Source organism: Maniola hyperantus, chromosome Z (genome assembly GCF_902806685.2).
Source record: "Maniola hyperantus chromosome Z, iAphHyp1.2, whole genome shotgun sequence".
NCBI classification, from domain to species: domain Eukaryota; kingdom Metazoa; phylum Arthropoda; class Insecta; order Lepidoptera; family Nymphalidae; genus Maniola; species Maniola hyperantus.
The window spans coordinates 13,538,274-13,554,674 of NC_048564.1; the positions used below are offsets into that span (position 1 = coordinate 13,538,274).

The window sequence follows — 16,401 nt, forward strand, 5'->3', positions numbered from 1 at the left end:
TAATTTATATAGAACGAGTCTACGAAATTTCATTGGGCTTGAATAATTAGTATTCAAATAAAGACCAAATTGCGTTTGTTTGGAGAGCGTATGAAGTGCTCTGAGTACACTCATCAATCTATCAATCTATCATCAAGCTAATCTAGTACATACGCGACAGGTAGAGATGGCAATCAGCCCACTCAGCCCCCGCGCTAACTCGGTGCAGGATAGCGCGGGTGACGTACAGGTGTACGGGGCGTCGTCGCGTCGCGCGCCCCAACCCCGATTACAATCTCGACTTGTCGCGAACTAATGAGTATCACCTCTTTTAAAGACAAAGGACACTATAATATAGATGTCACTCTTTTGCCAATATAACAGTATTGACGTATAATATTAGAAAGCTCCACAGGAAAGCTCGCATTTTGGTTGAAGCGAAATCCAGCTTATAAATTCCCAAGCGTCAATATCTGCTATAGATTAGTCCCTGGACTGGACTAAAAAAATCTTGGACGAATTGAAAACTAAAAGTTCAGGAACGAACCGCCTCAACGTTGCTTTGAAGCAATAATTAAGAAGTTACACTTTAAAGTCCCTAGCAATACTCATCCTCGCTTCTTTTCAATGTTTCACACACCGCATACGCATACCAATTTTCGTAGAAACTCGTTTATGCTTAGATCTGCCTCATCGTTTAATAAAATTTGTAAAAATGACAAAAATTTGGACCTATTCTGCATCACTGGTACCACTATTCGGAAAGCTCTGGCCAATGAATTCTTTAACGCTCATACCTCGGTTAAATAATTCGTTGGCCAGATCTCGTTTCTCGTTTTTTTATTTTTTTTATCTTATTACTTTTCCCTGAATTTTCTCTCCCCCAGTCGAGTTTTTTTGTTATTCTTATGTGTATTCTATCTGTGAAAACTTGTCATTAGCTTTAATCTTCTTCATCATCATTAGCTTTAATATTCATTTTTTCATATTAGCTGTAAGTTTTCCTGTTAATAAAATAAAATAAAAATATAAATATTTCCAAAAAAAGTAAAAAAAAAGTTAGAAAGACTTAAAGTTGGTCCCGAGTAGGTACCGAATGAGTGGAATTTATTAATTGACATTTTAACTTCGTTCTGACACAATAGCCTGAATCTTTTTCTCTTTTTTTTAGGATTCCGTATCTCAAAAGAAAAAAAGGAACCCTTATAGGATCACTTCGTTGTCTGTCTGTCCGTCTACCGTGTCTGTAAAGAAAACATATAGGGTACTTACCGTTGACCTAAAATCATGAAATTTTGCAAGTCTCTCGATTCTTAGTCAGAGATTTGACACAAGCTTCCATAACATTTTCATTTCCATAACATTCAACTACGAGCGTTTTGACGTTTGATAAAAGTTGCTGATTTGAAGTGTAATCATCATCTCTATTCTGTTAGATCAGGCCGTAGCCTCACTAAAACTAAACTAAAACTGACATTCAGTAGTCCCAAAGGAGGTATGAAAAACTGTTATATCGCAACCTTATAAAATATGTAAATAGGACAATGTTGTTCAGGGCAACAATGTTGGTTTTACGTGATAATTTTACATAAAACGTATAGTACGCGACAGGTCGAGATGGCAATCGGGGTGGGGACCCCCGGCACAGCTCCTTCGTTAACCCGGTGCGGGATAGCGTGGGCGACGTGCGGGTGTACGGTACGTCCCCCACCTCAAACCCCGATAGCCATCTCGATCTGTCGGGTACCATATGTACCTATGTTGACGGTATCATGTACTATCAGTAAAGATTTATTGCCACGATTTTCCGTCCGTTTGTAAGTCCGTCTGTCAGTGTGTATGCTATGCTCTATGTAAATTGTAAAGAGCTTACGTTAGAAGCGAGAGGCCTATTTCCTCCCGATATTTATAGATGAACCTTTTATACTTTTATTTTCTTACTGGTAAAAGAAAGGCCTATCTAATGAGGTAAAACAACGCGAGGAGGAAAAGGGATGCTTTTTAATCATGTCCAGCCATCGAGCGACATGTATGAGAGAAGAGATAGCGCTTGGACAAATACACAGATCTAGCGAAGCACTTCTAACTCAGAGTTCGATTCAAACAATTCTAGAAACAAATGTACAGTATGTCCTTTTTTATCGCTAATTTACCGTTCATTACATTCTGCTAGTTTGATGAGCAGAGTACCGTGCAATTGAGCTGAGATGATGCACGGGTTATTTAAAAGAAACACTGCGTTAGATAAATCTCACATTATATTAATATTCAAGAATTATAAATGAATAATTATATTGAGCAACGAGCCGACATTTTGGAGGGCGAAACCAAAGAGAATAGATAGCTGTCAGAGATAATATTACATTTGTATTGGCCATAGATATAAAGCCATACAAAGACTTTCCAGCACATTCAACGATCTCTAATCTGTATGCCAACAAAAATCGGTACGATTTTGGCTAAGCAGATTCTTGATTGTACTTAAGTAAACACTCGGCTAATACTTCATGTATTGTGATGTCACTTGCTACTAAGCACACAATTATATTATACAAGATGATGCCCGCGACTTCGTCCGCGTGGATTTGTTTTAAAAAATCCCGTAGGAACTCTTTGATTTTCCGGGGTAAAAGAAGGGATGCAAGCTATATCTGTACCAAATTTCGTCAAAATCGGTTGTACGGATGTGCCGTAAAAGTCTAGCAGACAGACAGACAGACACAATTTCTCATTTATAATATTAGTATGGATGGACAAATTTTAAAGTAGAGAGAGATCTAAATCACACAGAGATTCCGTAGCGGTAGTGGAACTTCTGTGTAACTAGTTCTTAAGTGATAAAAAACTCTCAAACATTTTTTGACCCACTGGTCCAGTTTGTTAGAGGGAAAAGTTATGCCTATTGCTTCCCTCCTGACTATAGGTCGTAGAGTTATTTATAAATCATGACGCCACGCGCGGCTGATCAAAGCGATCGGATAAATAGTAACTACAATGGCTGCAAAAATATCATCATCATCATCATCAGCTCGAAATTTCACTCTAGTGCTGACGTCACTAAAATAGCGGCCATGCGCATTAGCAATTTGCGGGACTTATAATGTAAGAAAGAACTTGAAGTTTTCTTTTTAAAAACCCGGTTTTGTGTTAATGTGCATCGTAATTACAATACAAACATACGTATACATTGATATCAGCCGCGGCGAGGTTTACCGACCTCATTCCTATGATAGGCACCCGCTGGTATTTGAATGTCTGTTATGCTAAAATTCCGATATCCCTACGTTCAATATTGCTGCTGTGATGCTGCTATATATTTCATTTTCATTGAGGAAATATAGTTCATAGATGAACATTATTACTTATTAACGTTGGCCTCATAAGAAAGCTCAGAGTCACTCAGCGGGCGATGGAGAGAGCTATGCTTGGAGTTTCTCTACGTGATAAAATGAAGAGATGGAGAAATGAGGAGATCCGTAGGAGAACTATAGTAACTGACATAGCTTAACGTGTTGCAAAGTTGAAGTGGCAATGGGCAGGGCACATAGTTCCTACAACCGATAAATGTTGGGGTCCCAAGGTGCTGGAATGGCGACCTCGCACCGGAAGATGCAGTGTTGTAAGACCCCCCCACTAGGTGGACGGACGACATACGACGAGTCGCAGGTTCGCTGACGAGGCTCGAGACGGGTCGCTGGATTTAGGCGGCGCGGCGCAAGACCGTGGCGTGTCGAACGTTCCGCTACATTGCTGCCGGGACATTGCTGCCTAGCTCGGAATGTAATGTCATATAAGCTTATAGAGATTGTATGAGGACCAGTAGTGCCACGACAGGACTGTGACAGCTGGTGACGGCACTGTTGCGGCAGCGCTGCTGCGTGCAGCGTGGTTCGGAAATTTGCAACCAAGCAGTAAAAATGTTATTGTTATATTATTCATGACAACTGCTCAAATGAATCAGTATCTTTTTATCAAACGTCAAAACACACGCTTAGTATTCGAGCTTCTATAAAATACTGGCATGTGAGGTCACAATGATTTGATGTCCTTTTCTTAGTTTAATCGATAATTTGAAATGTTTATTACACTTAACAATGGATTCAGGCGGCGCAAGACCGTGGCGTGAGGAAGTCTCTGCAAGAGACCTATGTCCAGCAGTGGACGTCTATTGGTTGTTGATGATGATGATGATGCTGATGATTACACTGAAAACTAAGAAAGGACGTGGACTTTACGTATTTTGGAAGACGCTCTATTTGAAGCCGCTATAATCACGCAGACATCAATAAAGTAAAAGCGCGATCACTTGCGATTGCTTTTTCACGATTTAACGCGTACAATCCTGCACACTCCGATCGCAAGCGAAAGAGCGTGTAAGTAAGTAAGTAATGTAAAGGCAGCTAAGGGACATACTTAGCGCCTCCCCTAGTTATTATTCTGGTCAGGCAGAACAGAATACCTACATAAGCGGTCGCCCTGAGACCCGCTCAAGCTCACCCGCCGGTAATAATCTGACAATAATCGCTAGACTAACCGACATAGCTCAACGGATTGCGAACCTGAAGTGGCAATGGGCAGGGCACATAGTTTGTAAAACCGATAGACGTTGGGGTCCCAAGGTGCTGGAATGGCGACCTCGCACCGGAAGACGCAGCGTTGGAAGACTCCCCACTAGGTGGACGGACGGCATCACACAAGACGTAGGGAGCCGCTGGATTCAGGCGGCGCAAGACCGTGGCGTATGGAAGTCCCTACAAGAGACCTATGTCCAGCAGTGGACGTCTATCGGTTGATGATAATGATGATAATGATGAATCGCTAGCCTAACGCGGAATCATTACTGAAGTTAGCGCGTTATTAGTTTACTTGAAATGGCTCGCGGCGGTCAAACTGGGATAGGTTCACGTACAACTTTTAGTACAAAACTTAAATATATAGGGTCTCGTTTTGGTCGTTTCCAATTTATTATTTACTAGCTTATGCTCGCGACTTCGTTTGCGTGGACTATACAAATTTCAAACCCCTATCTCGCCACCTTAGGCCGGGTTCCCACTACGCCGGACCGGCAGATCTGCCGAAAACCGGACACCGGACAGAGTGTTCACATTACATCGGATCCCGGAAGAAATTCAGACAGTCCTCAGTTGAATTTGGACCTGCGCGCACAATGGACGACGAAATTGTTGTGTTGTGGTGGTATCTTAATAGAAGGCAAAATAAAAGAAAACATTGGGTACACCCTATTTTACGGGAAAGATTTTCACTTGGAACATTTGAAACATTAATGGGTGAACTTAGAAGAGACGAATCAAAGTTCTTCAATTATTTTCGAATGACAGCAACCACTTTTGACGATTTACTGGGACGACTAGACATAAGAGTACGAGATACAAGTTTCAGAGAATGTATTTGCCCAGAACAAAGATTAGCCATATGTCTAAGGTAAGATTATTTTATGCACTAGATTGCGTAATAATAGTTTTGACGTAGGTACCTACTTAAGACTGTATGAATGAATGAATGTTTGCTATGTATGTTTGTTTCATGAATGTGAATATATATAATGTGTGTGTGTGTGAGGGTGTATGTATTTGATAATCATTATGAATTAAAAATGCAAACAATTATTTAAGTGTTTATTTGTACTCAAACTTAAATCCCTTCAAAATCTAAGTAATCTGAGTCTTGGGAATGTATGGAACGATTACTAGATGCTGATGGCGAAGCTGGAATCGGATTCGATGTCTGAGATGAAGTTGATGGTATAGATGTTGTTGCCTGTTGATTGCTACTATTATATTGCGTAGAGTATCCAGGGTAGTGTTGATCTTGCGTAGGTATTGGCTGTTGATTGACGCTATTATGTGTGTAGTATCCAGAATACTGATCTGGTCCGGTTATCTGATTATATGAATCACGCCAATGTCCGTAATTTGGTCTCTCATAATTCCTACTTTTAATTTTTTGCAACATTGTCATGACGCTAGCTTGAAATTCTAAAGTCTCTTCGATAGTTAAAGTGTTCAAGATTGGTATAATGCCTTTGAAGAAAGATAGATGATGGTTTTCCTTTTCTGGGTTTATTCTGGAGTCCAAAAACTTTACCATCCTGTCATTTACCTCTTTATTATCAATTTTTTTTTTATCTTTAATTAAAGGTGAACGAAAATCTGATTCCATGCCTACTTCAGTCTCGGTTCTTGCTTTTTTTGAAACTGACTCATGTGGTGGTCGAGGTTCGGAGACTTTTTTCAAAAACATTAATTGCTCGTGATATAAATAATTTCGTGTCTTTTTGGTCGAAGATCCAGATTTAGACTCATCTTTTTGTTTCTTTACTGTCTTAAGCCACGAATCTCGTATATTATTCCATTTAGTTGAAACCTGTTTTCCTGAAATCAATAAAAAAATATCATAAAACAATACAATTTGTTTCTTGGTGACGTATAAAGTAATAATGTATTAACAAAAAATACTTTTTTTTTCAGATATTTAGCTTCAGGATGTTCATTCAAAGAAATACATTACTCATACAGAGTAGGCGTTTCGACAATAAGTAAACTAATAAAAGAAATGACCCACGTCATTTGGGAAAACCTAAAGACAGATTTCCTTAAGCTGCCTGATACTGAGAGAGAATGGGAGGACATCGCTTCAGGATTCGAAAGAAAAGCCAACTTTCCTCACTGTCTTGGAGCAGTAGATGGCAAACATATCAGAATTTTGAAACCAGCCAAGAGTGGTTCTATGTTCTTTAATTACAAGGAGTATTATTCTTTTGTATTAATGGCAGTTGTCGATTCAGAGTACCGATTTATTTTTATTAGTGTGGGCTCATTTGGCAAGGAATGCGATTCCAGTATATTAAAGGATAGTACATTTTGGCAAAAGATCAATGATGGTACTTTAAATGTACCAAAGCCTAGACCGCTTCATGAAAACTTGCACGAAGAATTACCGTTTATACTTGTTGGCGATGAAGGCTTTGCTTTAACACCTAATCTCCTACGTCCATATGGAGGTACACATTTGAATACTGATAAAAAGATTTTTAACTATAGACTAAGTCGAGCAAGAAGGTATGTTGAGTGCGCTTTTGGTATTCTGGCAAATAAGTGGCGAATAATCCATCGAGCTATAGATCTCAACGTAGACACAGCAATTCAAGTAATTAAAGCTTGTGCAGTCTTACATAATTTTGTAAGAGAAAAAGATGGTATAAATTTTGAAAGTTACCAAAATATAGAACATAGACAAGAACAAGAAACTACACTCATGAATCGAAATGTGTCGAGTCGAGGTGGCCCTAATGCCAACGCTATACGGACATCATTTACTAATTATTTTGTTTCAGATATTGGTTCCGTTCCGTGGCAGGCAGCAGCTATAAAATAAAATTTATCAATGCATTTACATTCTATCAATAAAACATTAAAAACTCACCGTACTGTTTTCTTTCTTTTTCATCCAGTTCATCGAAGTTTGGTTTCAGTATTAAACATACTTCACGCCATGCTGCTAACTTTAAGTTTTTGTCTTTATAAACGTCTTCGGTCTTATCCCACAGAACAGGTCTCTCTTGGACAAGCGTAATTAAAGTTTCTGCTTGAATATCCATGCTAAACGTCTACTTTTACCAGAACATGCGAGCCGAATGACGTGAGTGGAACACGGGCGGGGCGAGGGGAGCACGAGCAGGGCGAGCGGGGGACAGATACCGGCACAAACTCCGGGCCCGGTCGTTCTACCGGCAATTCGTAGTGACAAAACGTTCGGTAGAAATGCCGGGCTCGGCAAAAATGCCGGACCCGGGATAATGTGAATAGCTTCATATAAATTGTACAGCCACTAGCTCTTCCGGCAGATTTACCGGCGCGGCAGATCTGCCGGTCCGGCGTAGTGGGAACCCGGTCTTAGGGGTTGAATTTTCACAAATCCTTTCTTTTTTTATTTTATTCAGATACAAGTTAGCCCTTGACTGCAATCTCACCTGGTGGTAAGTGACGATGCAGTCGAAGATGGAAGCGGGCTAACCTGTATGGTAGTTTTTAATAAACCCATGCCCCTTTGGTTGCTACACGGCATCGTACCGGAACGCTAAATCGCTTGGCGGCACGGCTTTGCCGGTAGGGTGGTAACTAGCCACGGCCGAAGCCTCCCACCAGACCAGACCAGAAATTTAGAAATTATAAAATTACAAATCCCTGCCAGGAATCGAACCCGGGACCTCCCACTAATAAGACCACAGCACTTACCACTGCGCCAGGGAGGTCGTCGTTCTTTGCGGATGCCTGCGTCATAATAGCTATCTATCTGTATGCCAAATTTCAGTCCGATCTGTCCGACGAAGCCGGGGTCGCTAGTTTGATATAAAAACCAGTCACAAACGTTTAAAGCGAAAATATATTCCAAGGATTCATTTTCAGACCATTTTTGTCTCGTTTTAGGTAAAAAAAATTAATAAAGTCCAATAGAATGGAATAATAAAGTTTTTATTCGAAGTAAGATACTATATCAAGAGGGGTATCATATTATGAAAGAGCTTCATTTGTGTATTCTAAAACAGATTTTTATTTATTTTATGTATCATAGTTTTTGAATTATCGTGCAAAATGTCGAAAAAATACGATTGTGTACGGGACCCTCGTTGCGCGAGCCTGACTCGCACTTGGATGATTTTTTGCATGGGTATAGCTAAAGACCTGGAAAGTAACATCTCAGGGGAACTCTTTGATTTTCCGGGATAAAAAGTAGCCTTGGTCCTTCCCCGGAATGTAAGTTAACTCTGTACCAAATTTCATCAAAATCGTTTAAAAACTGTTGCGTCGTGAAATGCTAGCAAACAGACAGACGGACACACTTTCGCATTTCCCTTTCCAGGTCTTAAACTATACCCATGCAAAAAATCACGTCGATCCGTTGCTCTGTTGTGACGTGAGTGAAGGACAAACCAACAAACAAACAGACTTTCACATTTATAATAGGGGTAGTGATTGTGTAATAACTGCGACTGAACAATAATGTTGTTTTACACAGTGTTTAAATGTATGCAATGGCCAATCTTCTACTAGCTAACTTAGCAAATATTAACTAGATAACTAACATACATAATATATAGTATCTTCCGTATAGGTCGAACTGTTCGCTACAAACCGCAGATAGATCTATTGTGCCTGAAATTGTACCCGGGTACTCAGCTCAATCATGTTGCACCACTACTAGAACCTACAATATCCGGTTACAATCTCTGTTATATTATGTCATATTATATGGAACAATATCATGACGTCAGTGTCGTTGAATTCATTTGAGAACATTATGGAGAACTCTCAGGCGTGCAGGTATCCTCACGATGTTTTCCTTCACCGTTAAAGCAAGTGATATTTAGACCTAATTTCCCCCCCCCCCCCCCCCCCCCCCCCCCCCGTTCAGTTAAACATTGTAATTCTATCCCTTTTTGGCAGATGACATACGCGATTTTTAAAAAGGAGACACAAAGAATGTTAACTAAACCATGATTAAAGGCTCCCCCACACAGCCGCGTTATTATCGGTCTATAATATCGCATGCGTTATTGCGATATCTGTTTTCAGTACGCCTAATACGTATAATAACGCCGCAATGGAAGTAGGGACGTATTATCGCAGCAGTGTGTAACTACATGACCATCCTAATACAAAATGTACTGAAAACAGCTGATATCGCAATAACGCATATGATATTATCGACCGATAATAACGCGGCTGTGTGGGGGAGCCTTTATTTGCTTGTTGAAATTAGCCATTAATTGCTTAAGGGGAGAATAATTGCCAAATCGCAAAAATACTTTTCTTATACATGGCATAATATTGTATATGAAAAGAGCAACCGCCGAGTTTCTTGCTGGTTCTACTCGGTAGAAAAGGCATTCCGAACCAGTGGTAGATGCTGTTGACGATTCAAAAATACTTGTAAAAGTTTAATTGAATATTTTTTTTTAAATAGGTTTTGATTTATCGTGCAAAAAGTCGAAAAAAACAACTGAGTATGGAACCCTCGGTGTGCGAGTCTGACTTGGCCGGTTTTTTTTTAAATTATACATTATAATATGATATTAACAATAAATACTATGCATTTTTTTAATGATGTTCATCTCTATTGTTACAGGTAAGAAAGTTTACGAAAGAGGATTTGGTAAAACTCCTACCGCCTGGTCCTAGAGATATGAAATTTGAAGGGTGTATTCTTTGTATAGAGTAAATGTCCATTATGTAATTTTTCGAAATTCCACCCCTAAGTGGGTTAAATAAGGGTTTAAAGTTTGTATGAAAGTCCGTCATTTTAAAGTTACATCGATGAGTTGAAATCATTCTTTTGGGTAAGAATAAAAAATACGTATTTCACGATTCTTGAAAATTCTACTCCCAAGGGGGTTAAATAGGGGATGAAAGTCCTTAATTCTTCAAGTTATTTGCATGAAAATTGGTATTTCCCTTTTACAAAAAAGAAATACATATTTCAGGATTTTTTGGAAATTCTATCCCCACGCCGTTTATCGTTCGCCACCCGAGCGAAGCCGGGGCGGGTCTGCTAGTATAATATATAATATAGAAATGAATTTACTCTAGTGAATTATGAAAACTCATGTAATGGTAGACGTAAGTTGGAAAATAAATAAAATAATTGTAAGTTGATATTATTTTGTAAAAACAAAAAACAAAACTTATTAGTGAGAACATTTTACACAAATAGAGACTACAAACCCCAGTACCTATTAGCTACGCAATAGGTACGCGTCGAATAAAATTTGTACGGGTACTTAATTGGTATTGTATTTATTGTTTTCCTTTTATTTGCGAAATTGGCATTAGGTACTTACTTTATTTTGAAGGCGTTGTTATTTTATACGATTCGTAATTATTTTTTATGTTGTTTATAACGGAAAAAGTATTAAAAGTAATATTAAAGAGACAGAGCCAGCGCGTGCCAGACTTTCGTTTCCAGACGCCCTTAAGTTTAAGTTAGGGTATCTGGCAGGAAGTTGCCACGATACTAAGTGTCTGGCAATGCATGGCGTGATTTCTAATACCTACTCAAAACAGACTTTATACTTAGACGTAAGATTTTTTACACCTTTATTACCTGTTATCTCTCAAAGCCACCATGATCCAAACTTCATAGTCGCTGATCATTTCTCCCTGTGTTGGGGGCAATACGCAGAGAAATTTTCAGCTTTTATAAAATATCGAAGGTCTGGCACGCGCTGGCTCCTCGTCCATTTAAGGGTAAATCCGCACTGCGAAATAATATAAAACTGTGATTTTGCTTCGCGTCGCTATGCTAATGAAATAACTTTGTAAAATTTGTTGTAAGTAAAAAGACCACTGATGTTGTACCTGCACAGTAGGCAATTTATCACTGACTTCTACTAATACAAGTATAGTATGTACGCGATGGGTCGAGATGGCAATCGAGGAGGGAACGCCCCGCGCACCCGTGTGGGCGAACGTGGGTGACATGTGGGTGTGCGGGGCGTCCCCCCGCCTTATACCCCGATTGCCATCTCAACCTGTCGCGGACTATCATCATTCATCATCATCATCATGATCAACCCATCACCGGCTCACTACAGAGCGCGGGTCTCCTCTCAGAGTGAGAAGGGTTTAGTCATAGTCTACCACGCTGGCCATGTGCGGATTGGTAGACTTCACACACCTTTGAGAACATTATGGAGAACTCTCAGGCATGCAGGTTTCCTCACGATGTTTTCCTTCACCGTTAAAGCAAGTGATATTTAATTAATTAAAACGCACATGATTCCGAAAAGTTAGAGGTGCGTGCCCGGGATCGAACCCCTGACCTCCGATTAGAAGGCGGACGTCCTAACCTAATCTGCGATTGCCAACCTGTTCTTGAAGCAACTTGATTTTCGCCATTTTGGCGCAAACGTACACGACTAATATGAAATGACATTTTCAAACACATTCTATTGCTATGCGAATGGGTTTATTCCGTTTATCCACCCTCAAAGAGCCACCCTAGGGTGTTCCGAGCTATATTCATAAACGTGTGTACGCATATCCACCCCGGACGGCTTTGAAGGCAGGTTATATATAAATACTAGATGATTTTTTTTTACAAAAGAATATTAGCCATGTTAAATGACTAATATTCTCCTTTCCTCTCCAACTAAGCGTCCGGCTTGTACTAGGAGTAGGTACGACAATTGTGCAACGGGCGGGGTTTGAACCGTCGACCTTTCGGTTTTCAGTCCACTCCTTTACCGGTTGAGCTCTTGATGCCCGCGACTTCGTCCGCGTGGATTTGTTTTTAAAAATCCCGTGGGAACTCTTTGATTTTCCGGGGTAAAAGAAGGGATGCAAGCTATATCTGTACCAAATTTCGTAAAAATCGGTTGAATGGATGGGCTAGCAGACAAACAGTCAGACAGACAGACACACTTTCGCATTTATAATATTAGTATGGATAGTATGGATTACTAGCGGATACCCGCCGTGTGCTCCGGGGTAAGTATAATTATCATCTTTTTTAGAGTTACATTAATTAATAGTTTATATAGCATTCTGGCCTCTTGCAATAATGGAGAGGCCAGAATGCTATTGACAATATCGATAGGATTAAACCGAGAGCTCCCTCACTCTAGTTCACTCTGGTGACACGCTGATTGCGCGAACTGTAAACATAACACGGTTAGGAATATACGCTTTTAGAGCTGTGCAAGTAGATGAACACTTTCCAAAAAAAAAACCTTTCAATAGAGTCTTGAACTGTAGTAATAAATGAAGTGATTTTTAGTATCATCATCATCATGATCAACCCATCGCCGGCTCTCTACAGAGCACGGATCTCCTCTCAGAGTGAGAAGGGTTTTGGCCATAGTCATTAGTCAACCACGCTGGCCATGTTTGGATTGGTAGACTTCACACACCTTTGAAAACATTATGGAGAACTCTCAGGCATGCAGGTTTCCTCACGATGTTTTCCTTCACCGTTAAAGCAAGTGATATTTAATTAATTAAAACGCACACAACTCCAAAAAGTCAGAGGTGCGTGCCCGGGATCGAACCCCTGACCTCCTATTAGAAGGCGGACGTCCTAACCACTAGGCTATCACAGCTTCTTAGAATAGATATAGCTCAGATTTTTAGTATAGCAGTAGTTTATGGAGCTATAATTCATTATCAAAGAGAATAATTAAAAACCTATGATTTTTATTTATATTTTGCGCAAAGGATCAGCCTGGCTGTCCAGCTCGGAAATGCAGCCTGTACTTTTGGTACCATTATAGGCGGGCATGATTTGTACAGTAATTAGATAAGGCTAGTTTTAAGTTTTATTATAATGTGTTCATTAAAAAAAATAAGCTGGTGTAGTTTTATAATATTTGGTTTAAAAGCAAAAAATGCCTCCGAGGCAGCGAATCTAAACAAAAAAAACTCCGTCGAAGGGTGGGAGGTCCATGTAAGTAGAAAATAACTGTATTTTATTGCCCGAGGGAAGTTTATTATAATGATGACAGTCTATTGGATTTTATCGTGCTGGATATATTTATTGGAACTAGATTCTCTGAGCTTATAATAAAAGCTGCGAAGGGAAATATCCCCAAAGGTACAGAAGAGTAGAGTGATAGATCAGTCAGTCAGTCGGTCAGTCAGTCAGTCAGTTATATATTTAGCTTAGCTCGGGTGGAATTTAGAAAATCGAGGTGGGGGTTGAATTTCCAAAAACCCTGAAAACCAATTTTCATGCAAATAACTTGAAAAATGACGGACTTTCATACAAACTTTCATCCCCTATTTAACCCCTTTGGTAGTAGAATTTCCAAAAATCGTGAAATACGTAATTTTAATTTTTAAATGAATTTTCATCGATGTAACTTCAAAAATGACGGACTTTCATACAAATTTCGATCCCCCGTTTAACCCACTTAGGGGTGGAATTTCAAAAAATCCTTTCGTAGTGGATACCTACTCTTTACAAAGAACACACCCTCCAAATTTAATGTCTCTAGGACCAGCGGTTTAGGCTGTGCATTGATATATATGTCAGTCAGTCAGTCGGTCAGTCAGGACTTTGAATTTTATATATATAGACTAGCTGATGCCCGCGACTTCGTCTGCGTGGAATTAGGTTTTTAAAAATCCCGTGGGAACTCTTTTATATTACGGAATGAAAAGTAGCCTATGTCACTCTCCAGGTCTTTATCTATAGCTAGCCATGCAAAAAATTACGTCAATCCGTTGCACCGTTGCGACGTGATTGAAGGACAAACCAACAAACCAATAAACCAACAAAGCAACACACTTTCGCATTTATAATATGGGTACTGATATAGATATAGATAGATGAAGGTCTGGCATGTGCTGGCTCTCTCTCTATAAGTGTAAACGTTCCTACCCGCCTGCTAACGAGGCTCTCGCAGTCTCTGCACAGCTTCTATATTTCGTTTAATTATCCTTCTCAATGCATATTTCATTTCAGTGTAAAAGCGAAGAGAAGCTGATTTATTAAAAAGATAAAACCAACTAATTAATTTCGTTCAAAGCAGTTTCCTTCGCTGTTGCATTTAACTGTAGCTCTTAGCTTATTAATATTAAGTTCATTACAAAATAGAGGGACTGAGTTAAAAGGTATTCCGTGAACAATTTCTGGATATAACGCAGTTTTTGTACTTAATTAAGCTGTCTGGGATCAAGTAGATTATAAATTACTAGCTTATGCTCGCGACTTAGTCCGCGTGGACTACACAAATTTCAAACCACAATTTCACCCGCTTAATGGTTGAATTTTCCAAAATCCTTTCTTAGCGGATGCTTACGTCATAATAGTTATCTGCATGCCAAATTTCAACCTGATCCGTCCAGTAGTTAGAGCTGTGCGTTGATAGATCAGTCAGTCAGTCACCTTTGCCTTTTATGTATTTAGATTGTAGGTGCTACGAGTCTACGACAACTGTAATGCGTCCAAGCTATGAATAGAAATAAATTTCTGCCATATTGTGAGGTAGAGGAGATTTATAGTACGCGACGGGTCAAGCTGGCAATCGGGGAGGGAATGCCGCGCATACCCGCACAGCCCCTGCGCTAACCCGGTGCAGGCCAGCGCGGGTGACGTGCCTGTGTGTAGGGTCTCCCCCGCCTCATACCACGATTGCCATCTCGACCTGTCGCGTGCTATATTTACATCTCTATCATCATGATCAACCCATCGCCGGCTCACTACAGAGAACGGGTCTCCTCTCAGAGTGAGAAGGGTTTGATCATAGTCTACCACGCTGACCATGTGCGGATTGGTAGACTTCACACCTTTGAGAACATTATGGAGAACTCTTAGGTTTCCTCACGATGTTTTTCCTTCACCGTTAAGCAAGTGATATTTAATTAATTAAAACGCACATAACTCCGAAAAGTTAGAGGTGCGTGCCCGGGATCGAACCCCCGACCTCCGATTAGAAGGCGGACGTCCTAACCACTAGGCTATCACAGCTTGATAGCGGTGTTTTTAACCGACTTCAAAAAAGGAGGAGGTTCTCTATAGGCTATTTTAATCGACGACCATCCATTCCATCATGTAAACATCGACTCAGACCATCCATTCCATCATGTAAACAGAGACTTGTCGTTGGTTTTTAAACGAGCACAATTGCTTGAAACAGACATTGCTTAATTATTTTAAGCAGGCGCTTTAATAAAACGGAGTCATGTATTTAAAAAATCAGCCAAGTGCGAGTCAGGCTCGCGCAATGAGGGTCCCGTACTACAGTCGTATTTTTGAAATTTTGCACGATAATTCAAAAACTATGATGCATAAAATAAATAAAAATCTGTTTCAGAATGCACAGGTAAATCCGTTTCATATGGATTCCCCACTTGATATATGTAGTAGCCGTAGTGTCACTGGCATTTGGTATACCACCGGAATCGGTATAATTATTTCGGGTCGTATGACCAATTGAGCCCGTTCACGGTAGGACCAGAGTGAACTAGAGTGAGAGTACTCTCAGTTTGATCCTGAATCGATGATGTGAAATATTTAGGTTATGGTGACGTGAAATTAAAGAAAAATAGAGCTATCACAAGGCTACCAGCAAGGCTACCAGCGTCAAATGTACTAAAATTTGACACCTGCTTGTGACGTCAAAGCCTGGACGTTTTGTTAGAAGTTCCCTCACTGTCATGAACTTTCGTGGAACCTACCATCGCACTCAGAGTCGCTAATTGTTACTTAAGATTGAGTTAAAACGAGACAGATTTATGTGAGAGATATAGCTCGGTCTCGTTTAACTCAATCTTAAGTAACGATTAAGCGACTCTGCGTACGGCTGTTAGTGTCACCCTTGCTCGTGAACCAATCGACAATCTATCACTCGTTCACTTGTGAGGCGGAAACTGACGGGAAATTACTGCTAGATGCGTGTGATTA

At 40.0% G+C, this 16,401-nt stretch overlaps 2 protein-coding genes and 1 pseudogene across 2 annotated transcripts in view; 2 read left to right on the forward strand and 1 right to left on the reverse strand.

Moving 5' to 3' along the window:
* The window catches only part of LOC117995429 (carboxyl-terminal PDZ ligand of neuronal nitric oxide synthase protein), a 160,746-nt gene that overhangs the window by 68,520 nt on the left and 75,825 nt on the right, over positions 1-16,401 (forward strand). The window lies entirely within an intron of this gene.
* On the forward strand, positions 5,019-6,996 carry LOC117995435 (uncharacterized; annotated as a pseudogene).
* Positions 5,627-7,621, reverse strand: LOC138404483 (uncharacterized). Its single transcript, XM_069508581.1, has 2 exons — positions 7,423-7,621; positions 5,627-6,371 (listed from the first exon to the last, which is right to left on the reverse strand). Exons 1-2 carry the CDS (start codon positions 7,595-7,597, stop codon positions 5,632-5,634), a joined length of 915 nt encoding a protein of 304 aa, XP_069364682.1. The 5' UTR covers positions 7,598-7,621; the 3' UTR covers positions 5,627-5,631.